General features: G+C 60.3%; 1 protein-coding gene across 6 annotated transcripts in view; it reads left to right on the top strand.

Moving 5' to 3' along the window:
• UVSSA (UV stimulated scaffold protein A) overlaps positions 1-14,810 on the top strand; it is a 35,321-nt gene continuing 20,511 nt past the window's right edge. For 2 of the 6 annotated variants that reach the window (XM_045774769.2, XM_045774772.2), the window contains exons 1-8: positions 611-969; positions 1,663-1,762; positions 2,748-3,078; positions 3,734-3,854; positions 4,784-5,152; positions 6,071-6,183; positions 6,314-6,442; positions 14,655-14,766. In XM_045774769.2, the coding sequence (XP_045630725.2) occupies positions 819-969; positions 1,663-1,762; positions 2,748-3,078; positions 3,734-3,854; positions 4,784-5,152; positions 6,071-6,183; positions 6,314-6,442; positions 14,655-14,766 (1,426 nt within the window). In that variant the 5' untranslated portion in view covers positions 611-818. Of the gene's footprint in view, positions 181-610; positions 970-1,662; positions 1,763-2,747; positions 3,079-3,733; positions 3,855-4,783; positions 5,153-6,070; positions 6,184-6,313; positions 6,443-14,654; positions 14,767-14,810 lie in introns of those variants that run through there. The other 4 variants (XM_045774768.2, XM_045774770.2, XM_045774771.2 and 1 more) reach the window with 4 other exon arrangements.

The following is a 14,810-nucleotide window of genomic DNA, read 5'->3' as shown; positions in this document are numbered from 1 at the left end:
GAAAGGGTGGGCTAAGGTGACAGCTGTCGCGTTGCGCCTAGGTGCGGTCGTCGCCGCGCTGACCTTCGTCCCCGCACCCCCCGTGCCAGGGCGAGCCAATGACTGTGGCGAATTGGGGCACGTGATAGGGGCGGGTTCTCCGCCGGAAGGGGAGGAAAGAGGCGAGCGGCCTAGGGCGCGGTAGGTGTCGCGGTCGTCGCGATGCCGGGCAGGGGCTGCGGCCGGGACGGGGTTCTGAGGCCCGGCCTCGTCCCCGGGACTGTTTACCTCCTTCTTCCCAGGACGCGCCCCTCCTTTCTCCGCTCTCTTCCCGGGACACCGCCCCTCCTCCTCCCCCTCCTCTTCCCCTCCTTCTCTCTCTCCTCCTCCCTCCTCTCCTCCCCCCTCCTCTCCTCCTCCCCCTTCCTCCCCCTCCTCCCCCTCCTCCCCCCTCCCTCCTCTTCCCCCTCCTTCTCTCTCTCCTTCCCCCTCCTCTCCTCCTCCCTCTCCCTCCCCCTCCTCCCCCTCCCTTCTCCCCCTCCCTTCTCCCCCTCCTCCCTCTCCCTCCTCCTTACCCCCCCTTCCTCCTCCTCTCAGAAACACCTGCCCTCCTCCACCTTCCCCTTCCTCCTCCCCCTCCTCCTCTTCCTCCTCTCAGGAACACCAGCCTTCTTCATCCTACTCCTCCTCCTCCCCAGGTCACCATCCTGCCGCCCCCTCCCTGGGACACCAATCCATCCTCCTCTTTTTCCCCCTCATCCTCTTCCCTTTCTTCCTCTCACACTGTCTCCTCCCCACACACTGTCCTTCCTAGGACACCGCTCCCTCCCCCTTCCTGGATGCTTCCTCCTCCCTGGTCACTGCGTTCTCCTCCTCCCTGGGACATCCCCTCTTCTGTCTGGTGTGGCCATGGTGCCCTGGGCTTAGGAATTCTGGCAAAGTCCACCTGGAGGGATCATGGTCAGTGGGGGATGCTGGGAGGGTGCTCAGGTGAGCAGCTCCCTGCCCCCGCCAAGTGTGTATTGAGTTGGTGTCAGTGATAAACTTTGCTGCAGAGTCCGTGTATGTCTGCTGGGCCTGGTCCCTCCTTCTACCAAATAAAACAGCCCCGCAGCTGGCCTGGTACCCATGCTGCCCCCAGTCTCAGCTCATGCTGAGTGACTGACCTCCCGGGCCTTCGACCTCGCCCTTCCTTCTCCTTCCTGCAAACCTCCTGTGTGCTCAGCACCGGGGTTTGGGCTGATCTGCCTTTGGGGCTTTGGGTGCAAGTACGAGAGTGTGCAGCCACGGGCTCTCTGCAGTCCTCCGTGGATGTGAATGAGCCGTGTGGTGAGGGAGGAGGTGCTACCGTCACACTCTCAGGAAAGCTCATTTAAATTTCATTCAGGCAGTTGTGTTCCTTCTAGTGTTGCTGAGGTCTCTCCCACGTGTGGGACTGTAGAGCTCCAGAGTTAGTATTTTGTTGTTGTGCTTTTCCTAGTTTATCACCAAAAATGCTGTGCCCAGAATATCATCTGAATCGTCGTATTTCCGCATCCAGGTCACATTGGAGGCAGGGGCTGGAGGGGCCAGCCCTGTAGTCCCCTGGAATGCCCAGGACACAGCTAGCTCAGGAAATGGTTAACAAATCTTGAAGGCTGGGTGGTCATTTCGTGTCTGTGTCTCTGCCGCACATATTTCTAGGTATGGATCAGAAACTATCCAAGTTGGTAGAGGAGCTCACGACTTCGGGAGAACCCCAACTGAATCCTGAGAAAATGAAGGAACTGAAGAAGATTTGCAAGTATGTCTTAAGGTTCAGCATTTCACACCAATTGGCTGGCTCAGCAAGTCCAAGACACGCCTGGGAGATTGTGGGGCTTGCCCTAGGGTCAGGCCTTCCACACCTGCATCTGTCTCAGCCCTGCCCTGCCTGCCCCCACCGTCGCCTCTCTGTGCAGGGAAGAAACGGGCCAGGATGTTTTCCCAGGACCCTGCAGGGCCCAGCTCTGGCAGGCGTTCACCTTGTGGGGCATGGGTCTGGAGAGGGGTGGGGGGAGGGTGTGTGCGGCATGAACACTTTAAAGGCGGTGTCATCTGGGACCTGTTGAGCTTAAGTCAAGATTTGCTGATTGTCCTTATCCTGTATGTACAAAACAGGAAAATTTAAGTGACTTTAAGTAATGGAGTCTTTAGTTTTTGACAAAAAAAAAAATTCAGGCCAGATCAGGTTTCACCATACGCCCAGAACACCCCAGAACAGCAGTGTCATCTTTTGCAGGGAAGGGGCGGGGGACAGGAGGACACAGGAGGAAGCAGGGTGTGTGCAGCTCTTCAGAGGGCGGGTCCTTTCGCTTTTGCTCTGGTCCCATCACCGCGCCTGCAGGGGAGGCTGGGGGCCAGGGTCTGACGTTCTCTGACGGGTCAGATGGTGACTCCTTGAGGCTTTGCAGGCTGTAAGTCTCTGTAGTGACCGCTCAGCTGTGGACAGTAATGGGAACGAAGCAGCGGCCGTGCTTGTGTCCCAATAAAACTTGATGGGCACTGACGCTGGCTCTCATGATTTTCACATGTCATGAAGTATTATTCTTTTGGTTTGTTTCAGCTATTAAAAAACTTAAAAACCTTTCTTGGTTGTGGGTCATACAGAAACAGGCAGGGACCCGAGGGCAGTCGGTCTGACCTGCTCTGGACGAAGGGGCGGGGGTGGGGGAGGGGGCGTCCCTGCTGCCTTGCATGTTGCGCACACAGAGCACTGGGCACTCAGCAGGGACGACGGGTGTTCCTAGGTCTTCAGAGGAGCAGCTCAGCCATGCCTACCACCTGCTCACAGCGCAGCTGAGCCAGGACCATGCCGAGATCCGCCTCTCCGCATTCCAGGCCATAGATGAGCTCTTCGCCCGGTCCCACCAGTTCAGGATGCTGGTCGTTTCCAACTTCCAGGAGTTTCTGGAGCTCACACTGGGCACCGACCACGAGCAGCCCCTGCCGCCCCCCAGGGAGGTGGCCCAGAGGCTGCGGCAGGCCGCCACCCGGGCTGTCCAGGGGTGGCATGAGAAGTATGGTGCAGCCTACAAGAAGCTCGCCTTGGGCTACCACTTCTTAAGACACAGCAAACAGGTGGGCAGGCTGTGCCCTGTGCTGCATTGGTGGACAGACGTGCCTGGCCTCTCAGCAGCCAGCCAGTGCTGGGGGGTACACCTGGGAGTGGGGCAGCAGCTCTGGGAGGAGGACGTGTGGAGGGAGCTGGGCCTCTGGTCCTGACTTCCACAGAAAGCTGAAACGAGGGAGAGGTCGGCTTCTCAGGCACGGCCCTGTTCTGTGTCCAGGAGTTGAGTCCTTCCTGGGTGTGCTATGGGCTCTGTTGATCCTAGATGTGTGAGACCCGCCAGGATTGGCTGCTGCTGCCTCTGCCCTCCTGTCCCAGCAGCTCAGGCCCTGCCCGGGGCAGCTGGCCGATCCCCGCTGCAGCCTGAGCATGCTGTCTGGCACTGCACGTCCGGGGTGTTCCCAGGCCCCTGGGTGGGGCGAGCAGCCTCCCCTCCACACTCCTCGTAGCAGCATGCTGCTTTCTGGAAGATCTGCTGGCTGTGCCTCGGCCCAGGATCGATCCTTGCTGTCAAGTGTGTTTCCTTGTGTTTGGAAGCACTGGACCCCAGGGACCTAGAGGGTCTGGCTGTGTGCTTGTGCCGGCACGTTTTCTTCTAGGCCTGTGTTTGACTTACGTTCTTTGTGTTCTGTGCAGTCAGGTCTCACGTCCACTTCAATTTCCCAGGTGGATTTTCAGGACGTGAGCGCGCGGACTGTGGCAGAAAGAAAGCGGGAGGAGGAGAAGCAGAAGCGCTTGGATAGAATCTACAGGGAGCGGTCTGAGCGGGCCATCAGGGAGATGGAGGGTGAGTGAGTTAGCAGGCCTGAGGGCGCCCTGCCCGCTGCATCTTACTAGGGCTTTGTGCAGCCCACCCACCCTGCGGTCACAAGGCCTGCCCACCGCCTTGGGGGCCACGGGCGGGCAGACCCCAGCCCTGTCCTCAGGAACCTCTGGGCGGCCACTGCTCTCCCACGCCCCCTGGTGGTGCAGCGTGGGCACTGTGCTTCCGTGAGGGTCTGGCTGGGGGAAGCAGGGAGATGTGCCTGTTCCTCTCATGGCCCCAGTTTGCTCTTGCCAGCACCCCCACTGCCCAAACCTGACCCTTCTGAGCAGTTGGCCCTTTCCGTGAGGGGCAGTCAGGGTGAGAGGAACTTGGGGGGCAGGCCCCAGCTGAAGGCACTTCTCAGGTGCCTGGCCTCGGATGAGGCTGGAAGCAGGCCTCTGGCCCCCGAGGAGGGTGCTGGCCAGCCCAGGGAGATCCCTGCCAGGAAGCGGACGGCCAGAGTGGAATGGTCGAGATGTGCTCTGAATGGAGGACTGGGAAGCGGTGTGTGTCCTGATGGTTCTCTGCTGGCCTCATTTTTCCAGAAGCTCTGTCCATGGTGGCACATCCCACTTGGTATTCCCGGGGCACCAGTGAGCTCGCGGCAGAAGTCCAGACCTGAGGGTGTTTCCGAGGACACCCCAGAGGGTGGCCTTGTGCTGCTGAGCTGGTGATTTCTAAGCGATCACAAAGCCTCCATGCACCCAGGGCACCCGACTCTGTTGGGGGGGAAGGAGGAGGCTCGAGTTCAGGCGGCCTGCACTCCCAAGTAACACATCGCCACCCAGCCCACCTGCCACTGGGGCCCACCTGCTAATGGAATGTGGCCCTCCCTTTGATCCTGGGCCCTGCCCTGGGGGAGTGGTGCCGTTGTGCTGGCAGGACCCAACAGGCGGTACCTGTGTCTGCAGAAATGTCCGAGGAAATCCGGCGCTGCCTCACGGAGGTGGAGAGCTGCTTCAGGCTGCTGGTGCCGCTGGACTTTGCCACAGGCCTGGGGGCCTCGCTGCCCTGGGCGGGCCTCAGTGTGTCTGAGCAGAGTGCCCTTTGCCAGGCCAGTGTCATGAACCGTGGGGACGAGGAGCAGCCCTGCTGTAGCAAGACCCTGCTTGCCTGCACCCGCCACCCAGGAGCTGGCGGTGGGGAAGGGCCACCCCCGGCTGCCACGGGGGCCGAGGAGCAGGAGGAGGAGGAGGACAGCGACAGCGACGAGGAAGGGTTTGTGCGGCGCCACGGACTGGGCTCCCACAAGTACACGCTGGACGTGGAGCTCTCATCAGGTAACCGCCAGCTCCTGCTGGCTGGCCAGTGCTCTCTACCCTCAGCCATGGGCCCTAGGGATGCTGGCAAGAGCCCAGGCTTCTCGGGACCCTGAGCAGGGCAGGGACTCCAGGGTTGGAGTGAGGGCTGACTGAGGCTTGGGGTAGGTGGCTCCACCCCGAGGTCCTTCTTGTGATGGGCAGGTGTGGCAGCAAGGTCAGGCGTGATTGTCCAGGGGACTGGGGAGCCCTTGGGGAGGCTGCAGTGCCTGGTCCCAGGCCCATCGGGATCAGAGGGTGACCCTCAGGGATCAGGCCGCCCCCCACTCTGGCTTGGAGGAAAACGTGGTTGGACAGCAACTTCTCACCACGTTCGTGATGATGCAGGTGTGAGGCGCAGGGCCCCACGTGGCCCAGCACCATGTGGGGTGCGGGTGGTTTGGGAGCCCTTTAGGGGTGTTCACAGAGGAAGGGCGGTCAAGGTGGCACTCCAGGCACCTTGGGTCCCACCAGCCCCAGGGAACTAATGGTTGTCTGGCTGGGTCGGGGGAAGCAGGCCACGTGCTGTAGGTGGGGGTACCTGGCTGAAGACAGGCTGGGGTGGCAGGACACGAAGGGACGGCCGCGAACAGCAGCGGTGTGGGTGGTAAGGGGAGGGGGCTCCAGGGCTCCCCGGGCTCGGTGGATGGGCTGGGGTTTGTCTGTGAGAATGCTGTGTGGGGTCTCGAGGTCTGGTGGGGAAGGAGGCCTAGGGCTCAGGCTAAAATGGTCTCCACCAAAATCAGAACCTTCAAGTTGTAAATCTGTTTCTGGGGCATGAGGTATGAGGTCCTGGGCAGAACCTGGCTGGGGCATGGTGGGTGGCAGTGCGGGTGGTCCCTCTGTGGGGCTGGGGGACCTGCCCTGGCTCCTCCGGTGACCCCATGTGCTTCGTTCCAGACAGCCTGAGGGTGCGCGAGGACGAGGACAACCACGCTGTCATCCACTCGGCCCGGGACGCGCTCAAGCTTATCCAGTACAAGTTCCTGCCAGCTGTGTGCTCCTGGGTCCAGGTAAGGTCCTCGTGTGCCGGGAGTGCCGGAGCAGAGTCAGGGAGCTGCGGGCTGTGCAGAGGGTGACGTGACGGTGGGGGGTGGGAAGGGCGCCCTGGCCCGCCAGAGTGATGCGCCCCCTTGTTGGCAGCTGTTCACCCGCGCAGAGATCCACGGTGGGCACTTAGAAGCTGCCATCCATCTGAAGGCGGAGCTGGAAACCGCCCTGCGGCGATCGGGAGAGCTGGACATCAAGCCAGAGGACGGGCACCGGAGGGAGGTGGGTGCCACCAGGGGGCTCGGGGGAGGTGACAGCGAGGAGACCTCCTCTCAGAGCTGTTTTCTGAGTCAGCAAGAGTCATTGGGGCTCGGAAATATTCTGGTTCTTACCTCGCTGGGAGTTCCTTTCCTGAAATGGAAGCTTTGGCTTGGGGGGCCAGAGAGCACAGTGCTGGCCTCCCCGTGGATGGAGGGCTGGGACAGGGTCCAGGGCAGGAGGGCGTGACGGAGCTGGGGCAGGAGGCAGAAGGTTCTAGTTGGGAGGGAGATCCCAGGGCCCTGGAGGAGGAGGATGAGGAGGAGGAGGCCGTGGGCTGAGCTGAGACCCAGGCCAGCCCGCCGCACTGCTGTGCCCTGAGCCTCCCGTGAGCTGCTAAGCGTCTTCTGGGCTTCAGGTCTCATCCCATCCTCCTGCACTGTGGCCAAGGACACTCGGTGTTAGGGTGCCTGTGGCAGACAGAGAATCGGGACTTGTCCTTGGAGAAGGTCGTGTCCCTGGCCTGGGGAGGTGACGCCGTGGTCCCAAGCAGGGCCCTACAGAGGGGCTCCCAGGTGGCAAGGCGGGGTGAACATGTGGCCTGGCGCCCCGCCGGGGGAGGCTGGTTGTGTGGCACCTCACAGGCACCATGTGGCGTGGGAGGGGGAGGCTGGTCTCCTTGAGCGCTGCGTCCCCAGGCGAGGTTGTGGAGCAGGGACAGGCCCACACCTGTTGATGGGGCACGGGTGAAGTCCATAAGTTCCTGGGACACTGGGCGACTTCGGGGCCCCCCTCCCGTGGCCTGTGCCGGGACCTAGACCTCAATGTCCGAGATGGACTTGAGGGCCGCATCCCCTGCAGCTGTCCCGGGGGCCTGCCAGCAGGGCAGGGCAGCCAGAGCTGGACTACAGCAGGGGTCAGCATAGCCGCCACCCTGTCAGAAGCGAGAAAGCAAATCCGGAGTGCACCTCTCTGCCAGGGTGTTGGACCCTGGCTCTGGGTGAATGTAACAGTTTCCAGCAGGTGCTCTGGGGTGGGAGGAGGAGAGGAGACCAGGTTCGAAGCCACTCAGACCTAGGACGGACAGTGGCTGACACCTTGGGTCTTAGCACCTAGTGACCTTGACCCCTCCAGGGCCACTGGACACCTGTCGCAGGGCCGCTGCCCTGGTGTGAGTTTCTGAGCAGTGGCCCCACTGGCTGTCCTCCAGGTGCAGGGTGTGGGGCCCCCGGGGACCAGCAGAGGGCGGTCTTGCCTTTCTCCCGCAAAGCGGTGGCGTCTGAGGAAAGTTCTCCAGGGAGCAGGAATCTCGCCTTTGCTGGCTGATGTCCTAGCGGGGTTTCTTTGGGCGCGAGATTCCTCATAGAGCCTTGCTTCGGGGGTGTGAGACTACTAAGAAGTTAGTTTCCTGAATTTTGACCAAGGTGCTTTTCTTTAACAACGAAGGAAGGTTCTTTTCTGGTCTCAGAAGAGAGGCGATGTGGTGAGCTCGTGCCAGCACACCAGGTTGTTAGATGACCCCGGGTCATGGTGTCAGAGCGGAGGCTGGCCTGAGAGCAGGGAGGGCTGTGGGGAATCGGACTGGCTCCCCCGGGTGCCCCCTTCATGGCACCCTGAGGCCCAGCACCCCCCCCAGCAGGGCCTCGCACTGTGTCTGAAGGAGCTGGGGGAGGCACCCTCAGGGCGACTGGGGCTTTGGGGAGAGCCCCAGAGGCCCTGAGGGCTGGTTGGACAGCATGACCTCATCCCGCCAGGCCTGGGTTCCGCAGCAGTGCTGGGGCCGGCAGGACTCTTGAGCCCAGAGCTGGCAGCAGAACCTTCTTGCCTTGTGGCTGTAGGGCCCCCAGGGGAAGGGCAGGTCTCCTAATGGGCCCAGTGAGGCCGGTGGCTGGGTTGGGGCTTGAGCACCAGCGTGTCCCTGGAAGCCATAGCCTCCCCGCGTGGGAAGCACAAGGTGCCCTGCGTGGCCGGCTCCAGCCTGAGGGCGGCCAGCGGGCAGCAGCCAGGGTGGGGCCTCTCTCCAGATGCCACAGGGGCTGGTGGAGACGGAGGGGGCTCAGGCTCCCCATGCGGAAGGAGCCCTGCCCCGGGCGCCCTGTGGGTTGTACTGTGGCTGCTGCCGCCCCGACAGTGCCTTGACTGTGCCTGGGCTGTTCGGGGACCCCCGGCACTGCCCCCAGGCATCCGAGGGAGCATCTGGTGGGGGCAGCTCCATGCTGCCCGGGGCGGGAGCTGGCCGGTCACGGAGCTGTGGGGGCACACGAGCCGCGAGGGCGCTGGGGGTGGGTGGAGGCCAACCCGGAGGAGCAGCTGTGGCCGAAGGGGCCCTGCGCCCCGCCCCCGCCCCGGCACAGGGACAGCAGGGCCCACCGAGACTCAGACTCGCGGGTCACCTGTGGGCTGGAGCTGCCTGTGGAAGGCGGTGCGGCCTCAGCAGAAACGGAGCATCACTGTCTCTGTCAGCCGAACGGGCGCTCGCCAGACGCTTCTCCACAAACTGATTTAAAAAGGGCACTGCTCCGAAATCCTTGGAGATTGTGCTCGGGCGCTGGCGGGCGGGGGCGCCGGAGATGAAGCGATTGGGGCTCGAGTGGCTGAGTGGCAGCGCCCCGCTCAGGTGAGCGCCGCTTCCCAGAATAGACGCGCCCCTATCTGCACATCTGCTCCTGCTCGGTGCGGGGCAGGCGGCTGCCGGAGCCACTGTGGTCGTTAGAAATTATGAACAAGTTGCTCTCCGCTCAGTAAAACGGATGGGGCTTTAAATCGTGTGCCCTAGCGTTTCCCCACCTGGCAGGGGCTCGGTGTCCTCACCGCGCGCACAGCAGGCCGAGCTGGGGACGCTAATTCGGAACGTGGGATTCCAGTGTTCCAGAGCTTCTGACAGACGTGTCAGAGACGAGAACAAACACAGGGCCCCTGGCTGGCGCGATGCTGGGGAGGAGTCGGGAGCCCAGCTGGGAACGAGCCCTTCGGGTGGGCGTGAATGTGGCTTTGTGTTGCTGTTGGTTTCTACGTATTGTTTTCCTTTTGACGTGGAGGTTTGGTCTTTGAGAAATATTTAAGCCAGTTTAAATATGTTTAACCGTTTGTTTTATAGAGCGTGTCTCTGCTCTGTTTGGAAGCAGCTGGGGATAAATCTCCAGTAGATCAACGGGGGCATCATTCGGTAGATTTAGCTTCTGGTCCTGCTGCTGTGGGAGAGGTGTAATAACCGTGCCTGCTACATTCGTTACACTGATAAAAATCCTTTATAAACTTTTAAATTGCTTGCGGTTTAATTATGTGGCCAAGATCACCAGTTATTTTGTATTGTGTAATTAACAAAATATTAATTTCCTACCAACTAATATGTCTAAGAAAATTAACTTCAAGCATCAGTTTACATAAACTATCAACAGGGTTTTTTTTTTTTAAATGGCTGGGTTGTAGGTTTAAGTGGGTAAAATACTCATGTGGGTGTTTTCGTCCTCACCGATCGCCAGTCTGATGCGGCGGCCGCAGGGTCCGGACAGCGAGCGCATCTCACTCTGTCCAAAAGCAGACATCACCCCCGTGTGGCTCTGGGAGGCTTTCCTTCCAGCCAGCCGCTGGCTGCCTGCCCAGAGCGGCCTCCCCTGCGACGGGCCTTCTCTGGCCTCGGGCTGGGGCCCTGGATGCTCTTGCTGCCATTGTGTCCGACAAGTTGTCTGTGCCTTGGGAGCCACGAGTGCCGGCTTCCTGTAGGTGAAAAGGACAGAGCAGGAAGCCCCAGAATGAAATGTTGAATGAGTCAGGCACCCCAGGGAGGCAGGGAAACTAAATCAGCGCAGTCGGACCTTGTGCTCGGCAGGGCCAGTAAACAACCTTCCCGGAGACGCGACTCCCTCCATCACGCTGAAGGCCATGTGGCTGCAGTGCCGGGAGCCACCGGGGGAGGGGTCCTCGTGCATCCCGCTCTTCTCACCGGGGCTGGGAGAGCACACTAGGCTCCCCAGTACTCAGGGCCGGCCCTTTCCCCTGCACCCTGGGGCCCAGCAGCCCAGCCACACCGCGCCACGCCACGCCTGGCTCTCCCTGCACTGCTGTGCACCCCTTGCTCCTGAACACCTTCATGTATCATCCCTTTGATTCTACAAGAGGCCCTGTGAGGTGGATTATGTCACTACCCCATTACACAGGTGGGAAGACTGAGTCTGGGGGGTTGTGTGAGCCTTGGCCTGCAAGATCCCTGGACCCCTGTGTTTTGCCTGTGAAGGCTGGGCTGAGGGAGGAGAGCACGCACAGCGGGTTTTCCTGTTCTTGTGTGGATGCCGCTTCCTTGGGTGGTGAGAACTGGGGAAATGGCTCGCTCTAACCAGGACGCCCTGTGCGTTCCATGGGCTGTGCTGTCAGGTGGCCCAGGTGAGAGCGTATCCTGTCCAGCTGCTCAGCCGCTCCCATGGGCCGCTCCCTGATCGCTGGCCTCCCCAGGGTGGCTGCCACGGAGGAGACGGTGCCCGTCGGCACCACAGCCCCACAATCGCTCGAGGTACCGCCTGTGGCTCCTGGGTCACTACCTGTGCTGGGTTATGTTGGGTGACGGATGCGCCCACACCCAGCAGAGCTTTTGGCCCAGCCTTGGCCTGGAAGTGGACGTCTGGTGTCTCGTTGGCCCGCAGCGTGCTTTCTTGCACAGCCGGCACGCAGTTTCCAAGGTGAGAACCTCATCCCACGCCGATTTGGATCAGACAAGAAAGGGGGCCGCGGTCACTCTGGAACTCGGTGACGCCGATCTGCACGAGTCCGCCCCCCCCCTCCCCCAATCGGGGACCGTGCACTCTGCGGCCTTGTCTGCGTCCACGCAGGCCCTGCATGGCCAGGGTGGTGGTGCCCGGGGGTTCCTGTTCCCTCGTGCTTGCCCTGGTCAGCCCCTGCCCTGGTCAGCCCCGGCCCCACGTCCTCTGCCCTCTGAAGGCGCGTCCCCAGCCGCTGGAGATGCGCATGAGATATTGGCCTGGCTGGGCAATTTGCACGGCCTTCCAGGGAGGGCATTAGCATATAAATAGCAGATGCAACGAGGACCATCACAGCTGAGCACGTTTAATTTTTAGTTTATAAGATAGAATGGGGTTTTAAATGCATGGCCATCAAGCCGCTGAAAGACAAATGCAGTTTGGAGCTCACTTGTCTGACGAGGCCTTACATCATTTTTTTTTTTTAAAAAGGGAAACAGACACACATAAAACTGAACAAAAGTGATTTCTTGGGTGAAAAGTAATTGAGATTGCGCACCGAGTTAATTAGATCGTACAAAATTTATTTAACGGTCCCAGCTGCATCTCAGGCGTGCGTTTGGCGGGCAGACCCGCTCCCAGAGCCAGGTCGCTCTTCCTGTTCCTCCTCAAATAGTAACCCGATACCCCCACTGCTGTGAGCTGATTGTGTTGTATATTTTAGCCATTTTAGTGCTTGTTTAATTATGATCCCGGAGGCTCATTTTTCTAAATCCTCTTAACTGTGGGTGCGGATCGTTTGTATGAAACCACCGAAAGGCCCTCCTCTGCGCCTCCCCGCGGGCTGCCTGGCGTCTCCCAAAGGGCCACCCAGAGCGGGAGGCCTTCAGTGGGCCACAGGGCTCTGACTGCCTGCCCGGGGCCTCCCAGGCTGCCTGCCCAGGGACTCCACCTGTTGGAGAAGGTGGGTGCACAGCCCGGACATGGCGGGGGGTGAGGTGAGGGGCTGCAAAATGAGGACAGTTCATGAGTCGACCCCATTTTGAGGACCACCCACCTTCAGCCAGTCGCTTCCTCGGCGTGATCTCCTTCCTTCCCAGGATCCTCAGGACATCCACACACCCCTGCCCCACCCCCTGCCCATTGCCTTGCCTCCCTCAGGGCTGGGTTCTGGCCAGTCCGTGACTTTTGACCTTGAGGACAGGTGGCCACCTCCCTGTCCCACCCCAGGACTGGCTCCTTCCTGCTGGCCTCAGTTTCCCCAGGCCGTGCTGTTTTGCCGGGGTCTTAGGGCTTTCTGGCCTGGTTGGTGGTGGTGTTCCTGTTCTCTGAGCTGGCGTTTGGCATGAGGCCCTGGAGCCTGTCACACAGGCGTCACTGCAGTGGTGACTGTGCCTGGTCGTAGGGGTGCCTCGGCCTCTGGACAGCGGATGTCATTGCCCTTCCCCCGGTGCTCGGGGATTTCAGAGAGCCGATGCAGCCCTGGGAACTCCACGTTGCACTTGGAGGCTTTCGAGCGTGGATTTGTGGATTCGGTATTAGCAGCAAAGTCCGTCTCCGGCCCGGTGTCCCTGCAGTTCCAGGGGGCCACCCGCGGCTGGAGAGCTCACCGGTCACATGCACAAGTGGGTTGCTGCAGAGGCCAGCGCCCCAGCTGCGGGGACACTGAGGGGGCAGCTCTTGCTCTGGTGGGTCCTCCTGGAGGTGGGTGCAGCCTGGCATGGCGTGATCAGTGCTAATTTAAGAACAAAGAGCAGCCCAGGGTTCCGTATTTCATCACAGGAATAAACGGTTTTAGTTGGGGAGAAAGAGGGTATAAGTCCTAATAGTTAGCTGAGCAGCTGAATATTTTTTAGGAAATGAAAATTTAGTAAAAGTCCCTGGTGAAATTGAAGGGTGTGAGCGGTAAGCGTAGTATTTTATGAAAATGACCCCCATATTTAAAATCCGGTGCTCTCTGTTATGCATTGTAGCACCCAGCCCACATCTACCTTTTAGAAAATTAAAACACATAAATTCTGTTTAGTGTTTGATACGCACTGCACTAGCCGAGAGCGTAATGCCCTAAAACCTTGGGCTGCTTTCCACCTTTCATAAATTCCTGGGTAGATTCTATACAAAAATAATTTTCAGGTCCGCGGCTCATTGTTATTCAAACGTGATTGATCGCCATCATTTGCCCCGCTCGGGAGCTAAGTGCCCCTGTCATTTCCAAAGAGTATAATTGGGACGTTTCACAGGTCAGTGGTGGAGACAGGCTTCCCTTTTGATCAGTGTTAGACTGATAACAAAAAATTACAGTTTCCGATGATTAATGTCTCCCGTGCTGCCCAGATGCACGGCCGTGGGTTGTACCCAAACACAGTGCATTTGCATCTGATTATGCTTCTTGGGGGCGGGCGTCCTGGCCGCAGGTATGGCAGGCCACCACCAGGCCTGGCTCTGCAGTGACTGGCAGCTGTGGGGGGGCTTCCGGCGTCTGTGACTCAGCTGAGCCTGGTGTGGCCTCCCGCCCTGGGTGTCACCCAGGCTCTCCGTCCTCCCTACTGGCCTCGACGGTACCCCTGAGGTGTGCTGTGGAGAAAGATTTCGGAAGTGAAGGCGTGTGTCACAAGGTCCTGCGGAGTTTGCCCCGGTAGTCGGTGTTTATCTGACAGGAGTCTCCGTCCTGGATGTTTCCTTCAGTGGGATTGAAATTGTCTGTGGTGCAGGGTCCATTCCCCGGTCTGGCTGGGCGGGCCCCCAAGTGCTCAGGGGCGGTTGGCTGTGGCACAGGCGCTCCTGGTTCCTCCCCGCCGTGACCATCTCGGGAAGAACCGATCCCGTGGGGTTTGCTCTCCCCCAGGTCCTGTCCTAGGGCTGTGGGGTCACTGAGAATGTGGAGCCAGCTGTAGAAGCCCGACTCCCCCAGCGTGTGGCGGCCCCAACCCCTGCTCCGTGGAGGACCTGCACGGAAGGCCTGGTGCCGCCCACTAGCGGGGTGGGGGCAGAGGGTCTGGGTCTTGTAGAAAGGAAGCCGGCCCCATGCAGTTCAGGTTAGGGCGGAGGCAGCCACCAGGTGGGCCCCTCACCACACTGACCTGGGTGGGGAAGGGGGCCTCATCCAAAGGAAACTATTATTTTGGGGCATTTTAACAGTTATTCTTAAGGACAGAATATTCCAGAAGTGCCGTGGTCACACCAATATCCCCAGAGCTGCCCTGAGAACGGACAGACGCTTTGGCCTGGAGGGAGGGGCGGCCCTGCCTCTCGCTGGGTGAAATCCGTCTCCCGGGGCTCTGGAAACACACCTACTCCCCCGCCTCTCCCATGCATTTCAAGGGGCGCCAGGCGCTGGGGCAGGTTTATATGTGGCGTGGAAGCGGAACTGCGGATCTGGCTTGAGCTCAGGGGTGGGGCCAGGCCTAGAGATGATCTTCGGTCTTCAGTGCTGCTACACAGCTCACGCTCGACCCAGCCTGGAGAACGGTCTCCGCACAGGCAGGACTGGGAACCTCCAGGCCTCTGTGTTGTGCTCATACACAGGTCTGGGGGTGTTTCCACAGGTGGCAGCCCCATGGGACAGGGACGAGGACGAGGACGACGGGGACTTTGTCGAGGTCCCAGAGAAGGAGGGGTATGAGGCCTGCATCCCTGACCACCTGCGGCCTGAGTACGGTGAGTGTAGCTGGGGTGGGCAGGGTCCTGTTAAGGATGCTGAC

This window comes from Ursus americanus, chromosome 8, assembly GCF_024610735.1.
Source record: "Ursus americanus isolate L20-20 chromosome 8, mUrsAme1.1.p, whole genome shotgun sequence".
Taxonomy (NCBI): Eukaryota; Metazoa; Chordata; class Mammalia; order Carnivora; family Ursidae; genus Ursus; species Ursus americanus.
This window is presented reverse-complemented; position numbering and strand designations above follow the sequence as displayed.